At 37.8% G+C, this 19,642-nt stretch overlaps 1 protein-coding gene across 4 annotated transcripts in view; it reads right to left on the minus strand.

The window, feature by feature from the left end:
* Window positions 1-19,642, minus strand: part of MYO5A (myosin VA) — a 220,963-nt gene that overhangs the window by 102,437 nt on the left and 98,884 nt on the right. For all 4 annotated transcript variants that reach the window (XM_015142269.3, XM_015142271.3, XM_028850935.2 and 1 more), the window contains exons 5-9: window positions 16,165-16,321; window positions 10,319-10,462; window positions 8,044-8,125; window positions 7,282-7,389; window positions 5,259-5,365 (exon numbers count right to left, since the gene is read on the minus strand). In XM_015142269.3, the coding sequence (XP_014997755.2) occupies window positions 5,259-5,365; window positions 7,282-7,389; window positions 8,044-8,125; window positions 10,319-10,462; window positions 16,165-16,321 (598 nt within the window). The remainder of the gene's footprint in view (window positions 1-5,258; window positions 5,366-7,281; window positions 7,390-8,043; window positions 8,126-10,318; window positions 10,463-16,164; window positions 16,322-19,642) is intronic.

Here is a 19,642-nt window from a genome sequence, read left to right on the forward strand (position 1 = left end):
CTATTCTGTTATATAATTAACATAATGTAACTAGGTAACACTAACTCCAAACACCCCATCCCAATTTATCCTCTGTTATTCAATACTTTAGTTCTACCTTTTGTGTGTGGGGGCAGGGTAAGCGGCTAGAGATTCATTTCATATTTTAAACTTTTAATCTAATTTTAGACTAACAGAAAAGTTGCAAGAATAGTACAAAAAATTCCCTTCACTCAGATTCCCTAAATATTAACATTTAACCACATTCCCTTTTATCACTCTCTCACTTTTTAACACACACACACACACATATATACACACACACACATTACTTTTTCAGAACTTTTTAAGAGTAAATTTCAAACACAATGCCCCTTTTATCTAAATATTTCAGTGTGCATTTCCTAAAATACATGGACATTATCTTACATAAGTACAGTATAATGAAGAAAATGAGAAAATTAGCAATGATACAATCCTATAATATAACCTGCAGATCTAAATCAGTCTTTGCCAGCTGGCCTAACAGTGTGCTCTACAAAAAATAATTAATTTTTATGGTCCAGGATTCAATCCAGGATCATGCATTGAATTTAGCTATCATGTCTCATTAGTCTCCTTTAACATGAACAGTTCTTCATTCTTCTTTGTCTTTTGTGACCTTGACTTTTTGAAGAGTCCCTCAGTTTGTGTCTCTATGATATTACCTCATGATTAGATTTTGGCAGAAATACCAGAGAAGTGGTGTTGCACACATCCAAAGCTATGTGATATTGATTGGTCCAAATATTCGTACTATCAATTGTGATCACTTGGTTAACGGAATGTCTGCCAGGTTTCTTGACTGTAATGATAACTATCTTTCCCTTTGTAATTAATACATGTCTTGTGGGGAATTCTATCTTTTACCAGATCAATATACTATTATTATTTTAATTAATCAAATTTTACCTACATTTGCCCACATTTTACTAACTTCTTAGTTCATTTCTTCTTGCATCTTAGCTCTTCTAACTGGGATCACTTTCCTTCTGCCTAAAATATATCCTTTAATATTTAATATTTCCTCTAGTGAGGGCTCACTGGCAACAGCAGATTCTTATAAGCTTTTTTTTTTTTTTTTTTTTTTTTTGAGACAGTCTCACTCTATCCTCCAGGCTGGAGTACAGTGGCACGATCTCAGCTCACTGTAACCTCCGCCACCCAGGTTCAAGCAATTCTCATGACTCAGCCTCCCACATAGCTGGGATTATTGGCATGCGCACAACGCCCAGCTAATTTTTGTATTTTAAGTAGAGAGAGGGTTTTGCCATGTTGGCCAGGCTAGTCTCAAACTCTTAGCCTCAGGTGATCCACCCGCCTCAGCCTCCCAAAGTGCTAGGACTACAGGTGTCAGCTACCACACCTGGCTGCTCTTAAGTTTTCAATTGTCTGAAAATGCTTCCAACTTTAATTCATTCTAGAAAGATATTTTAACTGGATATATAATTCTAAGTTAATAGTTTCCATTCTAAGAACATTGAAGATATTATTCCACTGTGTTCTGGCTTTTATAACTGCAGCTGGAAAGTGAGCTATCAGATTAACTGCTATTTCTTCAAGGGCAATCTCTTAATCTCTCTGTTTGAAGTCTCCTCTGTCTTTGAAATCATTATGATGTGCTTAGGAGTAGATTTCTTTTTATTTATCCTAACTGGGATTTTCTGTGGGTTAGTCATTTTCACAAGTTCTAAAACTTTTTAGTAATGATCTCTTGGAATATTATGTCTGCTTCATTCTCTCTCTTCTCTCCTTTATGAATTTTCATTAGATTAAAATTAGACATGATTACTCTATCCCTCTCTCTTAATTACCGTTTCAAGTGCTCTATCTTTGAGTCTTATCTTGCATTTTGGGCAATTTCTTCACATCTATCTTCTAGCTTATCAGTTTTCTCTTCAGTTGTGCCAAATCTGCTGTTAATTTATTTTGGCATTCTTAGCAGGTATGACTCTGCTATCTGTCATTTCTCCTAGCTCCTTCTATTTTGTTTCACTGGGGGACTTGTGATTTCTGATTGTGAGTCAATACTTCTTGTAACTTTTCTGATGGGACTCCACTGAGACCTAGACTGAAGGTGGGTCCTCCAAAGTAGATTTGCAGTTGCTTCTGTCAGGTGCCTAGGCAACTACCGGCCCAGGATCAATTTAAGCTATATTTTCTTTATGTCGTTTTTTGAGACCTTCCAGGAACTATGAAATCAGTCTGGGAATGAATATGTGTGAGAGTCAGTTTGCTGTTATAAATTTTTAGGGAGATAGTTTTCTGCCTCCACTTGGCACCAAAGTATGGGTCAGGTTACGTTTTCTTTATACTCTTGGAGTGGGTGGTGGGCAAACTGATTACTAGCTCCCCACTTAGGGTCTCAGCTTTAGGCAGGAGTCTTTGTGTTCCCCTGTTTATATGAGTCCTGTGCTTTGTCTTTGTCTTCTGTAGCTCACTTTGCTATGAAACCCAAAGCTCAAGGTCACTGGGTTCAGCAAATGCCTTCAAGGTGGAGCAGAACTATCAAATAGATACGTCTTACCAGTAACTTCTAAAGCTCATTTAAGGCCAGGCACAGTGGCTCATGCCTGTAATCCCAGCACTTTAGGAGGCCAAGGCAGGCACATCACCTGAGGTCAGGAGTTCGAGATCAGTCTGGCTAACATGGTGAAACCCCGTCTTTACTAAAAATACAAAAATTAGCTGGACGCGGTGGCACACACCTGTAATCCCAGCTACTCGGGAGGCTGAGGCTGGAGAATAGCTTGAACCCAGGAGGTGGAGGTTGCAGTGAGCTGAGATCACATCACTGCACTCCAGATCAGGTGACAGAGAGAGATTCTGTCTCAAAAAGAAAAACAGGAAAAAACAAAAAACAAAAAAAAACTCATTTAATCTCCACCTACCCCAAATAGTGAAACTGTAGTACTTATAGCTATCATCAAATCAACAAAGTTGACAAGCACTGGTTAGAAAGTAAAAATAACAGAATTACAAGAACTGGATGGAAGTAACTTCTGGACAAGTTTCATACATTGTAAATACTATTCCTCCAAGATGATATTAATAACTTCTAGACATCTCAAATAGGAAAATAGTACACTCAAATTTTAGGTAAGACTCATAGTGAAGTGATACATGTGATATAACATTAGTCACGGACTTTCTTGATCAGGAGAAGCTTGACATTTGGGGAAAGGTCACAAGGGCAAAGATGAAAGATGGTGATGCAAAAATCAATTGAGTTCTTTTTAAAAAATCCAGTTTGTATGCCAACATTCAGAGTAGGGTTATTCATAACAGCCAAAAGGTGAAACAACTCAAATATCCATCAATCAACCAATGGATAAACAAAATATGGTATCTCCATATAATGGACTATTATTCAGCCATATAAAAGAATAAGTATTGACACATGCTACAACATGGATGGATTTTGGAAGAAGCCAGTCACAAAAGACCATATATGATATGATTCCATCTATATGAAATGTCCAGAACAGGCAAATCAGCCAGAAAACAGATTTATGGTTACTTAGGGCTAGGGAAATTGACACATAGGTAACAATAAGTAAAGGGTACTGGGTTTCTTTTTGAGGTCATGGAAGTATTTTAAACCGACTATGGTGATGGTTGCACATATCTGTGAATATACTAAAAGCCACTTAATGGTACACTTTAAATGAGTATGATATGTGAATTATATCTCAACAAGGCTTTTAAAAAGACTAGCAATGTTTCATTAGAAGAAATCGGGGTTTAAATTAGAATTATCATTTTGCCTTTTACAAAATCACCATTAGAAAAAAAGAGGCTGGGAGAGGGGAGGAGGAATCATGCATCTAAAATTAGGACCCATGGCTTAGGAAAATTACACCTCAAATAGAATCATAAAGAAAATCATGAGGATCAAGCTTTCTGTAAACCAAACTCTCTGCCCATCTAGCTCTTGGCCCTTGGACTAATAAATAAGTTACAGGGCTGGATGCAGTGGCTCACACCTCACACCTGTAATCCCAGTACTTTGGGAGGCCAAGGTGGGCAGATCATCTGAGATCAGGAGTTCAAGACCAGCCTGGCCAACATGGTAAAACCCTCTCTCTACTAAAAATACAAAATTAGCTGTGCATGGTGGTGTGCACCTGTAGTCCCAGCTACTCAGGAGGCTGAGGCAGAAGAATCGCCTGAACCCAGGAGGCGGAGGTTGCAGTGAGCTGAGATCATATGCCTTTGCACTCCAGCCTGGGCAACAAGAGTGAAACTCCGCTTCAAAAAAAAAAGTTACAGGAAAAGTTTTCTTTTCAAATCATAAAGTCACTTATTTTATATTATATCATGTCTCACACATCTAATATAGTATCAAAGTAGTATATCCAGAAAAGACAAGAAATAGATTCTTTTCTTACAGGAGTAGAGAATCTGTTTTTACACAAGAGGCTACAGATCCAGAGAAAAAAGGCAACTGAGTTGAATAAATGCCATTTAAATTAAGGCCTTAATTAAGAACGCCAAAATGAATAGCATGGCTCTTTCCACAAGGACCTCAAATCCTAGTGGGTAAAGGCAAGCAAGAGAGACCTTTATAGAACAATGTGATTTGAGCTACAATAAAGGAAAGCAGAAGGGGGAGTGTGTATCTAAGAAGACATGCTAGAGGTCTGCCTGTGAGAAGTGAGTAAGAGCTGGCTAGGGAAGAAGAGCAATCTACGAACCCCAGCAGGGAGAATCTGAGCAAAGCCAGGAGAGACAGCCAGCCTGGCATGGAAATGGCTGGATGTGGAGTGTGCAAAGCAATGAGAAAGAAGCTCAATAGGAAGTCAGGTGTCAGTCATGAAGGCCTTTCATGTCATGTCATGTCATGCCAAGTAAGGTGTTGGGTCTGCTTCTGAAGGCAGTGGGGAGTCCTGAAACATTTCAGTAAGGGCATAATATGATCCCTTATAGCTTTAACTTCCATGAGTTTCTGATCTTGTGGGGCCATATCTGCATCACAGTCACTAATCTCATCTATCCAACCCTCTCTCTTTCACTCTCTATCTCTGTCACACACACCACAAAATCACTATGCACCAGGGATTAGAATCCATATTTCTTTATTCTCAGTTTGAGATTCTCCTTTTGATAATATATGTCTTTGATAACTATATTTCTGATAATATTGAGAGAGAGACTTAAACTATATTGCTTCTTTACACAATCTACAAATCTAAAACACAATTCAACTGCCGTCCCACTAAAGCTTATTCTGAACTTACAGGTATTGTGCAGCTGTCTGCGTCTCGGGATGTAAATCCAACATTGCCTAAGTGAAGGATGCCAGCAAGTATTCGGAAAATTCCCATTTGATGAGATTCACTAATTCCTGAAACAAGAGAGTGAATGAACAAGTGATTAATTTCAGAATAGCAACTAAACAATTATAGTAGACATTTTTAAGCCTATTGTTAATTCCTGAATATTGGCAGATGTTGTGCATATTATAATGTGTCATAGCTAACAACACTTTCGTCTTTGTTGACATTAACACATTAGGCAGTTTAGCATCATGGATGGATAACATGGCTGCTGACTGTGGCTGATCTGGCTTGAGACCTGGCTCTGGTACAGACCTATCATCTCAAATGGACAGGTAACGTCAGTATTCTATGCCTCCATTTTCTCATTTGAGATATGAAAATAATAGTGACTATTTCAAAGTATGTGAAGATTAAATGAGATAATGCACATAGCATACTTAATACACAATGTGACATACAGTAAGTGCTAAACAAACTATTGTCATCATTGTCACACACTGGGTTTAAAATTAATAGTATTACCATTTCTATTTATCTCTGCTCCAAATACAGCCCAATAAAGCTGTTACTTCTTAAGGCTGTTTAAAAAGTAATTATTTAATCACTTCTTTAAACTACAGACCAAGTATAAGTCAAAGACACCAAGATTAGAAGTGTTTGGGCTGGTGCTATATCCCAGCCTGATGAGTATGCGTCCAAATACAGCATCAGAGCAGAAGTTGAAGGATAAGGCAAGATGAGAAAGCTGGACAGCTTTCGGCTTTTATCAGATCTGGCTTCATTTTTAAATAATATAAGAATCTCATGAAAATTAGATATAATTGCATGCAAATAGAAGCAGTGAAATCATTTCCAAATATGTAATCTAAGAAAGGATAATTCAGTACTGACCCTATAATAATAATTATTATTATTTTTTACCATCTCCTGCATTATGACTTTTTTTTTGTTTTTTGACACACAGTCTCACTCTGTCACCCAGGCTGGAGGGCAGTGGTGTGATCTCAGCTCACTGCAACCTCTGTATGGCTTTTTCAAATTCACAATTTACTGTTTACAAATAGATTTAGCCCGAGAAGAAATGCAGCGATTTTCAAACTTTTAATATGCATATGAATCACCAATACATTTTGACAATATGCAGATTATGTTTCAGTAGGCCTGAGAAGGGATTCAGGATTCTGCATTTCTAGCAAGGCCCACAGTGGTCCTGGTCCACACTGTAATTAGCAGTGCTTTTAAATTAAGTTAACTCACCTGAGGGTACTACTCAAAATGCCATCATATGATTTTAGAGTTATTTATATTCTGAGGTTTTTTTTTTTCTTTAAGTTGTTGATGACAAGTTCTAAAGATTAATTTATTCATATGTAGGCCCAACATTTTTTAAATCCCAGAAACAAGATAGTGACATCTGAGCTGCTTCAGAAGTGTTGGAACAGAAAAAAAATGCTGGAATAAACTACATGTAATGTAATATTCTGTCACGATGCCAACTCAGCCACATTTCCCAGCCACAGAAAGATCCCCAAAACCAACCAAACAAACAAACCAAAAGCTCCTACAAAATGCGAGCTTGTAGAGGAGCCCATTTCACTTAGCTTCATGTTTCAGATTTTGTAAAAATTTAAGCAAAGAATTACAAGTAGCCCTCTCCTGATGCCCCAAATATATTTTGAACAGTTTTATTGAAGGCTAATTTGCATACTATAAAATTCACCCATTTTGAGTGTGCAATTCAATGATGTTTTAGTAAATTTACAAAGTTGCACAACTATTACCACAATCTAATTTTAGAACAGTTCTATCACTCCAAAAAGAAACCTCCTGCCCATTTGCTGTCTAAATGTGTTCTATGTGGAATATTAAATCTTTTAGCAATACTCGCCACTTAATATAAAGTCAAGCCAATAATCTAAACAAAGGTTGCTTGAGTAAAAAAGCTATTCCTCAGACGAGCTCAAGAATAAAGTGACATTACCTAGCAAAGTGCAGGCCTGTCTGGTGTGTGCCATCTCCTTTGCATCATCCACTCCTTCAATCACAGGACTGCCTCCTTGTTGCGTGTAATTAAAGTCATCTGCATTTCCTGTAACGAAGAAAAATAAAAGTTTTCTGGTTTATGAAAAAGCCTTGACTTCTACCCTTACGTCCACTCTGAATCAGAGGTGGTGATAGCACAGTTGAGTGTACAGGGTCTAGAGTTTGACTGCCTGTGTTTTCAATTGTATTTTAATAAAAAACTAAAAATTAAATAAAATTTAATTAAATGGGGTAAAATATTTATAGTTTATTTATGTTAATTGGTAAAACAAATAGTCCTTTCCTAAAGGTTTTATTCCAATCTACACACTAGAATAATTTCCTCAAATCCTTTACTCCCCTCATAAGAAACCCTACTGGCCTCTAACAAATCAACTCCTTTAATTTTTTTTTTCTTTTAATCAAGGCAAATATCAAACATATACAAAAGTAGAGAGACTAACATAATGAGCCCCTAGGTACTCATTACTCATCTTAAACAGCCATCTAAAATCACCTCCAGGCCAATACTGTTCCATTTATACAGCTACTTACTCCTTCTCTACCCCATGGGTTATTTTGAAGCCAACTGCTGACTTTTTATCATATTATCCATAAGTATTTCAGTATGAGATAAGCTCCTTTTTAACAAGTAAATTTAGGAACTTGGAAATTAACAGAAAACAATACTAGAACAATAAATTTAATGCCATATTCATACCTAATCGTAGCATTTTAAATTCAGGTAACTTTGCTGAAGCACAAAGCTGATAGAAGATATGATAGTTTCTCTCCTCTTCTGCCTTTGAAATAAGAAGAGTTTTCAATTACAGCATTTTAATCTAAAATTCAGAAAATTCTATCATAAAATAAGATTTTAATATTTAATTATCTCAGTTGGTTAAATAAATTATACTCTCCAATATTTCCTAATACTTATTTCTGATTATTAAATCTTCTGATTTATAGTCTATATGCATATATATGAATATATGTGTGTTGGTCAAATTCAACATAAAATATCGGATAGTAATGCTTTCTGAACTAGTGAACAGCTTGATATATGTCTACAATCATAAGATAATCAGTGCTTTTGGGGGGAAACTAAAACCATTTTTTTTTTTTTTTTTGCCATACTCAATACTATTTTCTAATGGTACCTCTTAGATTCACAGTCTTCCAAATGCTTTGAAAAAAGAATAATCCCATTCTTGCCATATTGTAGACTGGACCATCTACTGTGTTGTTTGTAAGAAAGCCACAAATGTACATCTTCTATATCATTTTAGTTTATACATTTTAAATCAATAACTTTTATAAAATAGAAAATAAATCACATATAAATTGTAAGATAATTTTTCAGTATTTCCTGAGAGTCTTTTCCACACATATATCTAAAAAATACAGTTGCAATAATATTGTTCATACACCTAATAGTTTATCACTATATCCTTGATTTTTACAGTATACTAAGTTGGCTAATGAATCTTATTAATAAGGCCAGGGTCAGGTTTGATGCCCACAGGGGGCTGATGTCTGGAAAAGAAAACCTATTATAGGGACAGAAGCCACTGAACAAATTACCAATATACTAATGACCACAAGCATGATTAAACAAGAGATCAGGTGGTTCAGCATACAGAAACTACAAAAGCCTGTGAGTCTGCAGAAATGCTTAGGTCCTCTTTGTACATAAAGGACAGTACAAGTATGCCTCTTCTGATTGTGTGATTCATTCTGACAAGCCAAACATCCTTGACATTCTATATCTCTGGAGACTGGGAAACTGCTAGAAATGGTTCAGTGTCTCTAAACAAGACAATAAGGATTGGGCCTTACCATTTTATATTAAGCACTACTAGCCTTTGGTCTCATACTGACCAAGGACCATTTTTCCTCCCCGCTTACTCACTTACCTATCAATCAAACCTCTACTATTTGAACTCTAACATTTGAATCTTCTCTTAGATCTACCTCTGTTTCACCCATTCTTTCTTCTGGTTATCAAAGTAGACACTTTTCAAAAAAACCTACACAAATGGCCATCAGTGTAGTAACACTGTTCTGTATGTACCTAGATATTAAATATAATACTTCATTTGTATTGCCTTACTATACAAATCAAGTATATTTTAGGTGGCGACAAATCAGGCATAGCCCCAAAGTCAAAGCCAGAGCAACTTTAGACTGCTCAAATTATCAGACACTTTCAAATCTATGACAGACCTGGGCTGTGGAAATTGTGGATGCTGTTACATGGCAGTGTCAGGGGCATTTGAACCTCAATGCAGTGGGCATGCAGTTGAGGTTAATGAAACCTAAATCTCACAGCATGAGGCAAGCAGTAGGTCTACAGAAGCCCTATACTGAGAGTGTGTGATAAATCCATACCTATAAATATATAAATGTATGCCTGTTAGTGATGTAAATATATAGTATCTCCCACTTTCCAATCAAAAGGGATTAAGAGCTTACATGTGAATGTAAACCCTACACAGATGCATCAACTATTTTTTTTGATAGTAGTTCACAATTGGGTTGTGAAGATTTTTTTAACCCTCACTATTCTATCTGAACAATAATATATTCTAAGAGAGGAGAAGGAGGAAGGAAAGAGGACAAGATAATTTCTTTTCTTGAACCAAGTTCAAACTGTAACTTATTGAAAGCATGGAACAATACCTTCCCTATCATTTGGAAATATGAGAGACAAGACTAAACTAATAGCACCTGTTCTCAACTAAGCTTTCCTGCAAGCACCTGTAGGGAAAAGTCAAACCTAAAAGTGACCAGCCCCAAAGACTATTAGCGTTTAAGTGGTACTCCCCTGCCTCTAACAGGCACCATTTTCCATGCTTTAGTCCAAGTGTGGTTGGAGGTAATATTGTCATAATATGCTCAAAACTATCTAGAAATAAAATGCATACCAGCAAGCATGGACTCAACAATTATACAGCAATCTAACACAAGTACATTTGTGTATATGGCCGGCTTACCTGGAATACCACTCTGGATTTCTCTAAAAGATAAGTTCTCATATTGGCACCAATGATTCGATATCTCTTATCAAAACCAATCTCAATATACTTCCCAAAACGGCTGCTATTATCATTCCTGGTTGTTTTAGCATTTCCAATTGACTAAAAAGCAAGAGAGAAAATAAGATTTTAGACGTGTAATTAACAACATGACATTTACAGAATCTGCTCAGAGAGAGAAAAGATTGAGTAGAACACGGGTCCTTAAAACTGATTTTTTTTTTTTTTTTTTTTTTTTTTGAGACAGAGTCTTGCTCTGTCACCATGCTGGAGTACAGTGTCACGATCTCGGCTCACTGCAACCTCCGCCTCCCAGGTTCAAGCGGTTCTCCTGCCTCAGCCTCTGGGATTACAGGCACATGCCACCACGCCCAGCTAATTTTTGTATTTTCAGTAGAGACGGGGTTTCACCATGTTGGCCAGGCTGGTCTCAAGCTCCTGACCTTGTGATTCACCCACCTTGGCCTCCCAAACTGCTGGGATTACAGGCGTGAGCCACTGCACCCAGCCAAAACTGATTCTTTTAAGAACAGAACCACTTTTGCCACTGCAGGCACAGGTGTATGCTTTGCTCACTGCACAATCACACAGATATATACTAATAGTTCTTATTTGTCTTGTTATTCTCACAAAAATGATTTTCAGAAACAGCAGACCTGAACTCAGAGGTTAGAATATTTTCATAACACCTTTTGGGTTATCTGAACGTTCATGCCAGCAAAGAAAGAGAACAAGTGACAATGAGAGCTGCCAAGGCATGGGCTTTGTTAGGTACGTTTCAGGTTTTTATATTTTTCCAAAAAACTTCACCTGCTTTACATAAATAAAATGGTTAAGACCAATTAATATTTCCTGGAAATGCTGCTCTGGTGCTCAGGGTCTCTTTAGCCTGATATTTCGATTACCTTATCCTGTGGCAACAAAGGTCCAGTTAAACTGTTTATTAGCAGAGTATTAGTATTACCCACTCAATTTAAAGGCCATTTTCAGAACCAGAAAAACAAACATTTGGCTTTGGATTTTGACAGTTAAATCTAGCTTACAAAATATCTGCTACAGAATGCAGAGAATATAACTCACTGCTAAATGTTTTATATAACCTTAAAATTTTTAATGCCATATGTCTTTCTGATTTAGGTAACTCGCTTCTATAATTTTTTTTTAAGGCAAAGCAAAAAAAAAAAGGTGTAGTCAGAAAAGCAAGTGTTAACATAATGCATATATTAAATGTTTAATAAGCAAATTTCATAAAAGATTAATCTCTTTCACCTTCACAAAGCCTATGTTAGGATTAGTATATTGAAACTACAGCAGAGAGAAAGATGTGAAAATACAATGTAGTTTTAAGAGTGATACAAATGTAAGTAATGAAAACAGTAGTAACATAGCCATACAAGTCAGCACATTAGATTCTTTGATCAATCAAAGAAAACATATTTTCACTTTCTGAAATAGAGCGTAGATATCATCCTATTTTGTTTTGGCAGTGAGGACACTGCTATATTTTAGATTAACATTTTAAAATCTTTTCTAGAAAAATAAGAATAAATTTCTGGCAAAATTACAGAAGGATCTAATGTAGCCTGAGATAATTTATCTATTCATTTACTCAGATGTTACCCCTCTTGATATTACAAAACACCACAGCAAAAAACAGTCTGTACACTGTCTCACTATTTTATTTAGAAAAGGAGATTAATTATAAATGCAGACTTTTCTCTCAACACAATATATTCTTCCAAAGAGCAAATGAAAGGTCACATGTGGTAGAAGTAGCAGCAGCTACTCAATAAACACTCAGCAAATATTAGTTACAGGCCTAAGTTACTTTCCTGCCAGTAACTAAGCAAGTGGAGGAAGGGTGGGCCACAGCTTCTCCTCCTTCCTCAACTCTTACCCCACCTTCCACACATCATCTCTCCCCATCTACTCAGACTGGGCGTCAGAGTGGTCCACCTGTCGAAACACCACCACATTGTGAGAAGAGGCAGGGATTGACTAGAGTTGAAGCAGATCCTTTTGTTTTCAAGTAAAATGCATTTAAACATAGACAAACAATGGTAGAAAGAACAAATGAATTAGAAGCCCGAAGACCTATCAGACCAGACCCTATTATCAACTTGCCATTATTTAATCTCTTTGAGGACCATTAGTATCCTCAAATGTAAATTGACTAGGATAGTGGAGCTCTAGGGTTCTTTTTAAAAAATAAAATTATTTGATTCTAAGTCCTGAACCTGATAGCGAAAGAAATTTCTATACACAAACAGTACCTTTCGTCCACTCCCTCAATTGTTGCCTCGGCCACATAAGCACTGTATTCACAAGAGACTCCCTAATACTATTTTCACTTTAATTAGCAAGAAGCCACTAAAGGAAAAAATAAATTTTACGATCTTGGTAATCTTGGTTTTACTATTTTAATGTAATGATGCATGAGCCACTTCTTTGCTAAATGGAGAGGAAAATCTTCAATTATGGTTATTGAAATTAAAAAGGAACAATTGGCCAGGTGCGGTGGTTCATGCCTGTAATCCCAGCACTTTGGGAGGCCAAGGCGGATGGATCACCTGAGGTCAGGAGTTCGAGACCAGCCTGACCAACATGGTGAAACCCCATCTCTATTAAAAATACAACGGTAGCTGAGCATGGTGGCATGTGCCTGTAATCCCAGCTACTCGGGAGGGTGAGGCAGGAGAATAGCTTGAATCCAGTGGGTGGAGGTTGCAGCGAGCTGAGATCATACCATTGCACTGCAGCCTGGGCAACAAGAATGAAACTCTGTCTCAAAAAAAAAAAAAAAATTAAGATCCAGGCCTGGTACAGTGGCTCACACCCGTAATCCCAGCACTTTGGGAGGCTGAGGCAGGAGGATTGCTTGAGCCCAGGAGTTCATTTGAGATCAGCCTGGGACAGGCTGAGATGGAGCAAGACCCTGTCTCTTAAAAAAAAAAAAAAAAAAAGTTTCAGTGTGCTATTCCCATCTTATGATGAAAATTTCCAGGAAAAAATGAAAACATCATGAAATGGAGCAAACAGAGTAATTATCTGTACATCATTCACATTTTGCAAAAGAAGCCTATGTTGAGAATGAGGAGCTTCCTTTTTGAAGAATAATGTGCATATCTCTTTAGACACTGGATTATAATGTTAACTGTGTAGGATGCTCATTATCCTATGAGGAGTTTCAGCAGATCACTGGAGACGCAGGTATACCTTTCCTGACATCACAGCAAAGGGCTCTGATATAGGGACACAGTCTTGAAACGATTTAAAGCTACAAATTTTTCAGACTACATACTCAGTATTTTACCTATGTTTTCTTCCAGTAACTGATCTTCAGCTCCATATTACATTTCCATCTTTCAAATTGAGATGCTCTTTTTTGTAGTTATTGAAAATTAGTTCAACTCTTTACCAAATTTTTCTTAATCCAAATTCTTATAGATGAACAATTTCAAATTATTTAGACAGACTAAATAACAGAGAAGGAAGCAGGCGAACATAGCTGATCCCTTTATCCTTTACGTTCATCCCAGCAAGCAGGGCATATTCTTTATAATTGCGTATTGTAAGTATTATCTTTGACTGCTGTGGTTTGGATATAACATGTCCCCACCAAAATTCATGTTGAAATTTGATCCCCAATGTGGAGGTGCTGGGAGGTGGGGTCTAGTGGGAGGTGTTTTGGTCATGGGGGCAAATCTATAGTGAAAGCCTTGGTAAAGTTCTCCTGCAGTGAGTTCTCCCTCTGGTGAGACCGGATTAGTTCTCTCGGGACTAGATTCATTTCCACTGGAGTGGGCTGTTATGAAGTCAGGAGGCCCTCAGGTTTCCCCTGTTTGCGTGTGTCCACTTGCCCTGTGACATTCTCTGCCATGTTATGCAGCACGCTGGCCCTCACCAGAAGCCTAGCAGATGCCAGAGCCATGCTTACTGTATAGCCCACAGAACCATGAGCTAAATAAATCTCTTTTCTTTACAAATTACTCAGCCTCAGGTATTCTGAGGCTACAGTTACAGCAACACTAAATGGACTACGACAGTGGCTATTCGAAATTTTTAATATCACTCCTACTAATATAATTCAAATCTGTGTTGTAGAAAAACCAATAAAGTTTTTTTGTTGTTTTTTTTTTAAAGAGGTAATAAAATAGTTCACTCTACTCATGAAAAATTCTAGAAGGTTCATTCTAGACTTCAGTTATCCTCAAAGACAACTTCAAATCCTAGTATTACATGGTCCAGGCCCAGAAGAAATGGGATTACCTAATGCTATCACATTCAAGACTTTGGGATATTCCAGTGCTAGGGACTAAAATGGCTGTTGTCAAATACCAAGAATCTGTCATGACCAAAACCAGTCAAAACAACAACAGCAAGAAAAGAAGCCATACTGTTTTCTGACCCCAAACCAAAAACTGGCTCCACAGATTCTATTTCCCCAATATTAACACCAGTGACATCCAGCACTGTATCTGTAGCTTACATTCTTTCAAAATCTTAACATCTGCTTAACATTTTCACTATTCTCTTTCGGTGTAAGCATCTGTTTCTTCCTGTTCATCCTATTTCAGAAAGCATTCCCAGTATTTTTTTCCATAGCACATCCAGCCCAGGAAACCTCTGAATTTCCCCATCATATCTTGTTTTTCGATCCCAAAAAGTAGAAGTCCCGCTGCTCTAGAGGGCAGCCCTACAGATAAGAGGTCACAGCATTCTGTTCTGAAGTGTCACACGCAGCACTGCAAACCAAGCACAATTACCTCTAGATAGATTATTGCAAAAACCACTTGTACCACAGGTGCACCAGGCCGATTTTAACTCCATCTGTGTTTGGGTGACAAATAAAGCTTGACAAAGGAAAAAGACAGGAATAAAAAAATGCCGATTTGAATTTTTAACAAGGAATGTTTGCTTCTGCATGTCCAAACTAATTTCTCTCCATTTAACAAAATTAATTTTTCTCCATTTAATAAGTCTTCATATAAAATTATAACTTTCCAAAAATCATATTAATAGATAAATAATACTCTACAAACCCTAAAATACTCAAATTCTCACACAATTAGTTCCATTTTCATTGGCGTAGGCATTTCTACTTTGTATATGGTGCACTCGAATTTTGAAAGCACATTCTTTCATAGTTCTTCCCCTGTCAAAACCTTATAGTTACTGAATGTCTTTTACAAACCTATAGCTGTGTTACATTCTTGACAGAACAATAACAACAACAAAAAAGCTTATAAAGATCATATTTAAGTTTACAGTTCAAATCTGGAAAAAAAAAATAAAACTTTAGCTATATTAAAATTTAAGCCAACTTAGGTTGGACTAAGTACAGAAAATGAAATATGGGCAAAGGAATAATGAAACTCATTCATACTTGAGCATAACAAATCTTATGTTTTAGAAGGAGCACAAATAAGAACTCAGGACTCGGGGGAAATGAGTAACTTGTACTTCTGGCACAAGGAAAGGAACAATAGATATGAGTCAGTTAATGAGGAGAAGGAAACTTAATTGCTGGCTGGTATTTAGGGGCAACAATTTCGCTAGTAGGTCAAAAATTCAGGATTATAGACTAAAGCAGATTCCGCTATAGCTGGGCTTTATTAAAAACGTCTACCTTACCAAATTTTTACTTTTCCTAGATTTTTTATAAACATGTAGAAAAGTATTTTCTTAATTTTAGTGGCTGGGAGACCCCAGGCTTTCTTGAGACATGCTGCATCAATCAATTTTTTGAGCATGTTTCTTATCAAGAGAATATAGGAAGAAAGCCGAAGACTCTGCTGTCTTACCTCCATGATGGGGTTGGAGGCCAAGACCTTTTCCTCCACGTTGGCCTCACTGGCAGAACCACTCACAGTTGCAAAGTATCGCATGGCATACTTAGCTGAGACTGTTTTTCCTGCCCCAGACTCTCCACTTACGATGATGGACTGATTTCGTTCATCTCTGTAAAATAAAAAAAAAAAAAAAGGAACTGCCAGTGCTGCCTGTAGCAGGATTGATAAGGGAACCTATGGTATCTATGGAAGTAGGGGGCCAATTTAATGGATTTTTTGGTCAATACTGGTGCTGATAACGCCAAGGTCGCAGGTTCAATCCCCATACCGGCCACCAGAAATGTTTCAGGAATTTTTTTTTTTTTTTTTTTTTAAGGAATCAGAGAGACAGATGGGGTTGGGGAGGATATTTATTATTTAAGTGCACCAGCCCAGTCGGATTAACATCCAAAGGACTGAGCCCTGAACAAAGAGTTAAGTTACCTTTTAAACATTTCATGGGGTTGGGGGGAGATCTGTGCAGGGGAAAGCATATTACAGAAGCGAGAAACAAAGACAGTTATTCAATTAATTGAGACATACATTACATCATTTCTTACTTTTCAAGAAAAATATGTTTTATGACTTGGGTTTTTCTGTCTAGTGACTTTGCAGCTGCACAGCTACAAAAATAGGGTCTTCACAATGCCTGGGAAAGAAGGAGAGATAAGGCTCACTAGCCAAAGAAAAACAGGCAGTTAATTTTTAAAGGACTCTGGCTCTTTCTCTTTCTGAGGGGGAATTGGGTTTTCTTACATACAACTGAGTTTCTGCTTACACATTCTTTAATTTCTTTTAATTCCTGTTCCACTGCCCACTTGGGAATGTGATTAACATTATTTCTTCTCTGTTCTTTGTGATAAGGCACAGTGAGTTTTTTGCTGGCTCATACATGCAACAACATGGAAAGGAACATAAGAATGATATTCCCATTAGCCGGGTGCGGTGGCTCATGCCTGTAATCCCAGCACTTTGGGAGGCCGAGGCAGGTGGATCACCTGAGGTCAGGAGTTCAAGACCAGCCTGACCAACATGGAGAAACCCCGTCTCTACTAAAAATACAAAATTAGCCAGGGTGCTGGTGCATGCCTGTAATCCCAGCTCTTTGGGAGGCTGAGGCAGGAGAACTGCTTGAACCCGGGAGGTGGAGGTTGTGGTGAGCCAAGATCGTGCCATTGCACTCCAGTCTGGGCAAAAAGAGCGAAACTCTGTCTCAAAAAAAATAAAAAGAATGATATTTACTAAAAATAATATCTACTTATAAATTAAAAAGTAACAGAGGGCCGGGCGCGGTGGCTCAAGCCTGTAATCCCAGCACTTTGGGAGGCCGAGACGGGCGGATCACGAGGTCAGGAGATCGAGACCATCCTGGCTAACACGGTGAAACCCCGTCTCTACTAAAAAATACAAAAAACTAGCCGGGCGAAGTGGCGGGCGCCTGTGGTCCCAGCTACTCGGGAGGCTGAGGCAGGAGAATGGCGTAAACCCGGGAGGTGGAGCTTGCAGTGAGCTGAGATCCGGCCACTGCACTCCAGCCTGGGCGACAGAGCCAGACTCAGTCTCAAAAAAAAAAAAAAAAAAAAAAAAAAAAAAGTAACAGAGAAGAAGAAGATATCAAGCATTAAATTAGAAAGCATCACAACTAAGGATGAATCTGCAATAGAGGGCCTCTGAATTCTTATGCATACAAATCTCAAACATATTATTTCATTACTAAAGAATTACTTCAATATCTTACAGTACTGTTGTCAACCACTTCAGGAGATACTCTTTGGAGCCACAGAAAAGAAATTTAAATTTATACTATTTAATTAAAGTTACAAAACCATTTAAAATATTTTAAATTATCCACCAGCTAACAATCCGCAAAATGGTGTCTCCTACAAACTCCAGTTCCTACTAAAGTATCCTCATCACTAGAGAAGAAATAGTCCATTTGCTGGCTTGGCTGCATTCAACTATAAGTTAAGTAAGGTCATGATCTGTATCCTCATGTGGTTGATGGATGTTATGGTTTGAATGTTCTCTCCAAAATTCATGTTGAAATTTCATTGCCAACATGATGAAATTGGGGGGTGGGGCCTTCAAGAGCTGATTAGGTCATGAGGCCCCTGCCCTCAGGAATGGATTAATGGCATGAATGTAGGAGTGAGCTAGTTATTATGGGAGTGGGCTCCTGATAAAAGGATGAGTTTAAGCTGATTTTCTCTCTGCCTCAAACGCTCATGTGCCCTCCTACTACTGAATGACCTTCACCAGATGCCAGCACTGTGCTCTTGGACATTTCAGCCTCCAGAACAGTGAGTTAAATAAACTTCTGCTCTTTAGGAATCACCCAGTCTGTGGTATTCTGTTACAGCAGCAGAAACTGGACTATGACAGTCATCTAATAGGAAAGCCAGGCCAGTAATTCAAGATTGTAATACACGTGATGGGGCAGTAAGAGGAAGAACAGGTTATCAGGGAAGGTTCCCTAGAGATGACAGCTGTACAAGGTCTACAAACATGAGTAAGAGAAAGCAAACAAGGACTACAGAAGGCGGGAAGGGTACATTCCAGGCAAAGGGGATAGCATAAATGAAGGCTCCGAATCAGAAGTTTGGAAAGAACAGATCACTCAGTTTAGCTGGAAAATGAAGTAATGACAGATTTATGATTTCTGGCTTGGCCAGTCCTTTCAAGGGCCTCCACAATGATCCTAAATAGGCTGGGTACTGGCTGCTTTGTAGTGGAGGTGAGCTCTTCTGACCTGTTTCCAGAAGCTCTAATGTGAACTAAAAGCCCTCACTTAAAAATACTGCTTCATTCATTCATTTAACAAACACATAATGAGCAGCCACAATGTGCTAATCACTTTATGGAAATAAACGACTCTAGGGTCATAGTCAATGGAGAGAGACTAGAAAGGACACAGTTAAAATGCAGTTGGAAGTAACTGCTATAAAAAAGGTCTATCTAAGATACTATGAAAGTAGAAAGGAAGAGTATGGAACCAGTAGGAGATGTGAGGAAGAGATGTCAGGAAAGCATTTCCAGAGAAGGTAATACCAGAATTGAGAGGGTACTACCAGAATTGACTCACATGATCATTAGGAGAAAACCAGGTTCTGTGAGAATAAGGAAATGGGAGTTAAATTATGTAGAAGCACTTGAAACCCCAGGAAACAATTATTCAAGGATGAGCAAGAGAGAGAGAGAGAAAGAGAAAGAAAACGAGAGAGAGAGAGAGAGGCAGGGTTGGAGAGGGTGTCTGTTAGACTTTATTTTCCTCTTATGGTCATCAGTGACCTTATATCTATTTGGTCTGTCGGGTCTCTCCTTATAGTTTTCATTTTATACGACATATATTATTTTATAGATTTTCCTTTTGAATTTTATCGTTTAAAATATGTAATCTCTCTAGTTTATCATGGTCATACCAAACACTATTCATATCTTCCAAGATCATCAA

The sequence above is a fragment of the Macaca mulatta genome, chromosome 7 (genome assembly GCF_049350105.2).
Source record: "Macaca mulatta isolate MMU2019108-1 chromosome 7, T2T-MMU8v2.0, whole genome shotgun sequence".
In the NCBI taxonomy this organism is placed as follows: domain Eukaryota; kingdom Metazoa; phylum Chordata; class Mammalia; order Primates; family Cercopithecidae; genus Macaca; species Macaca mulatta.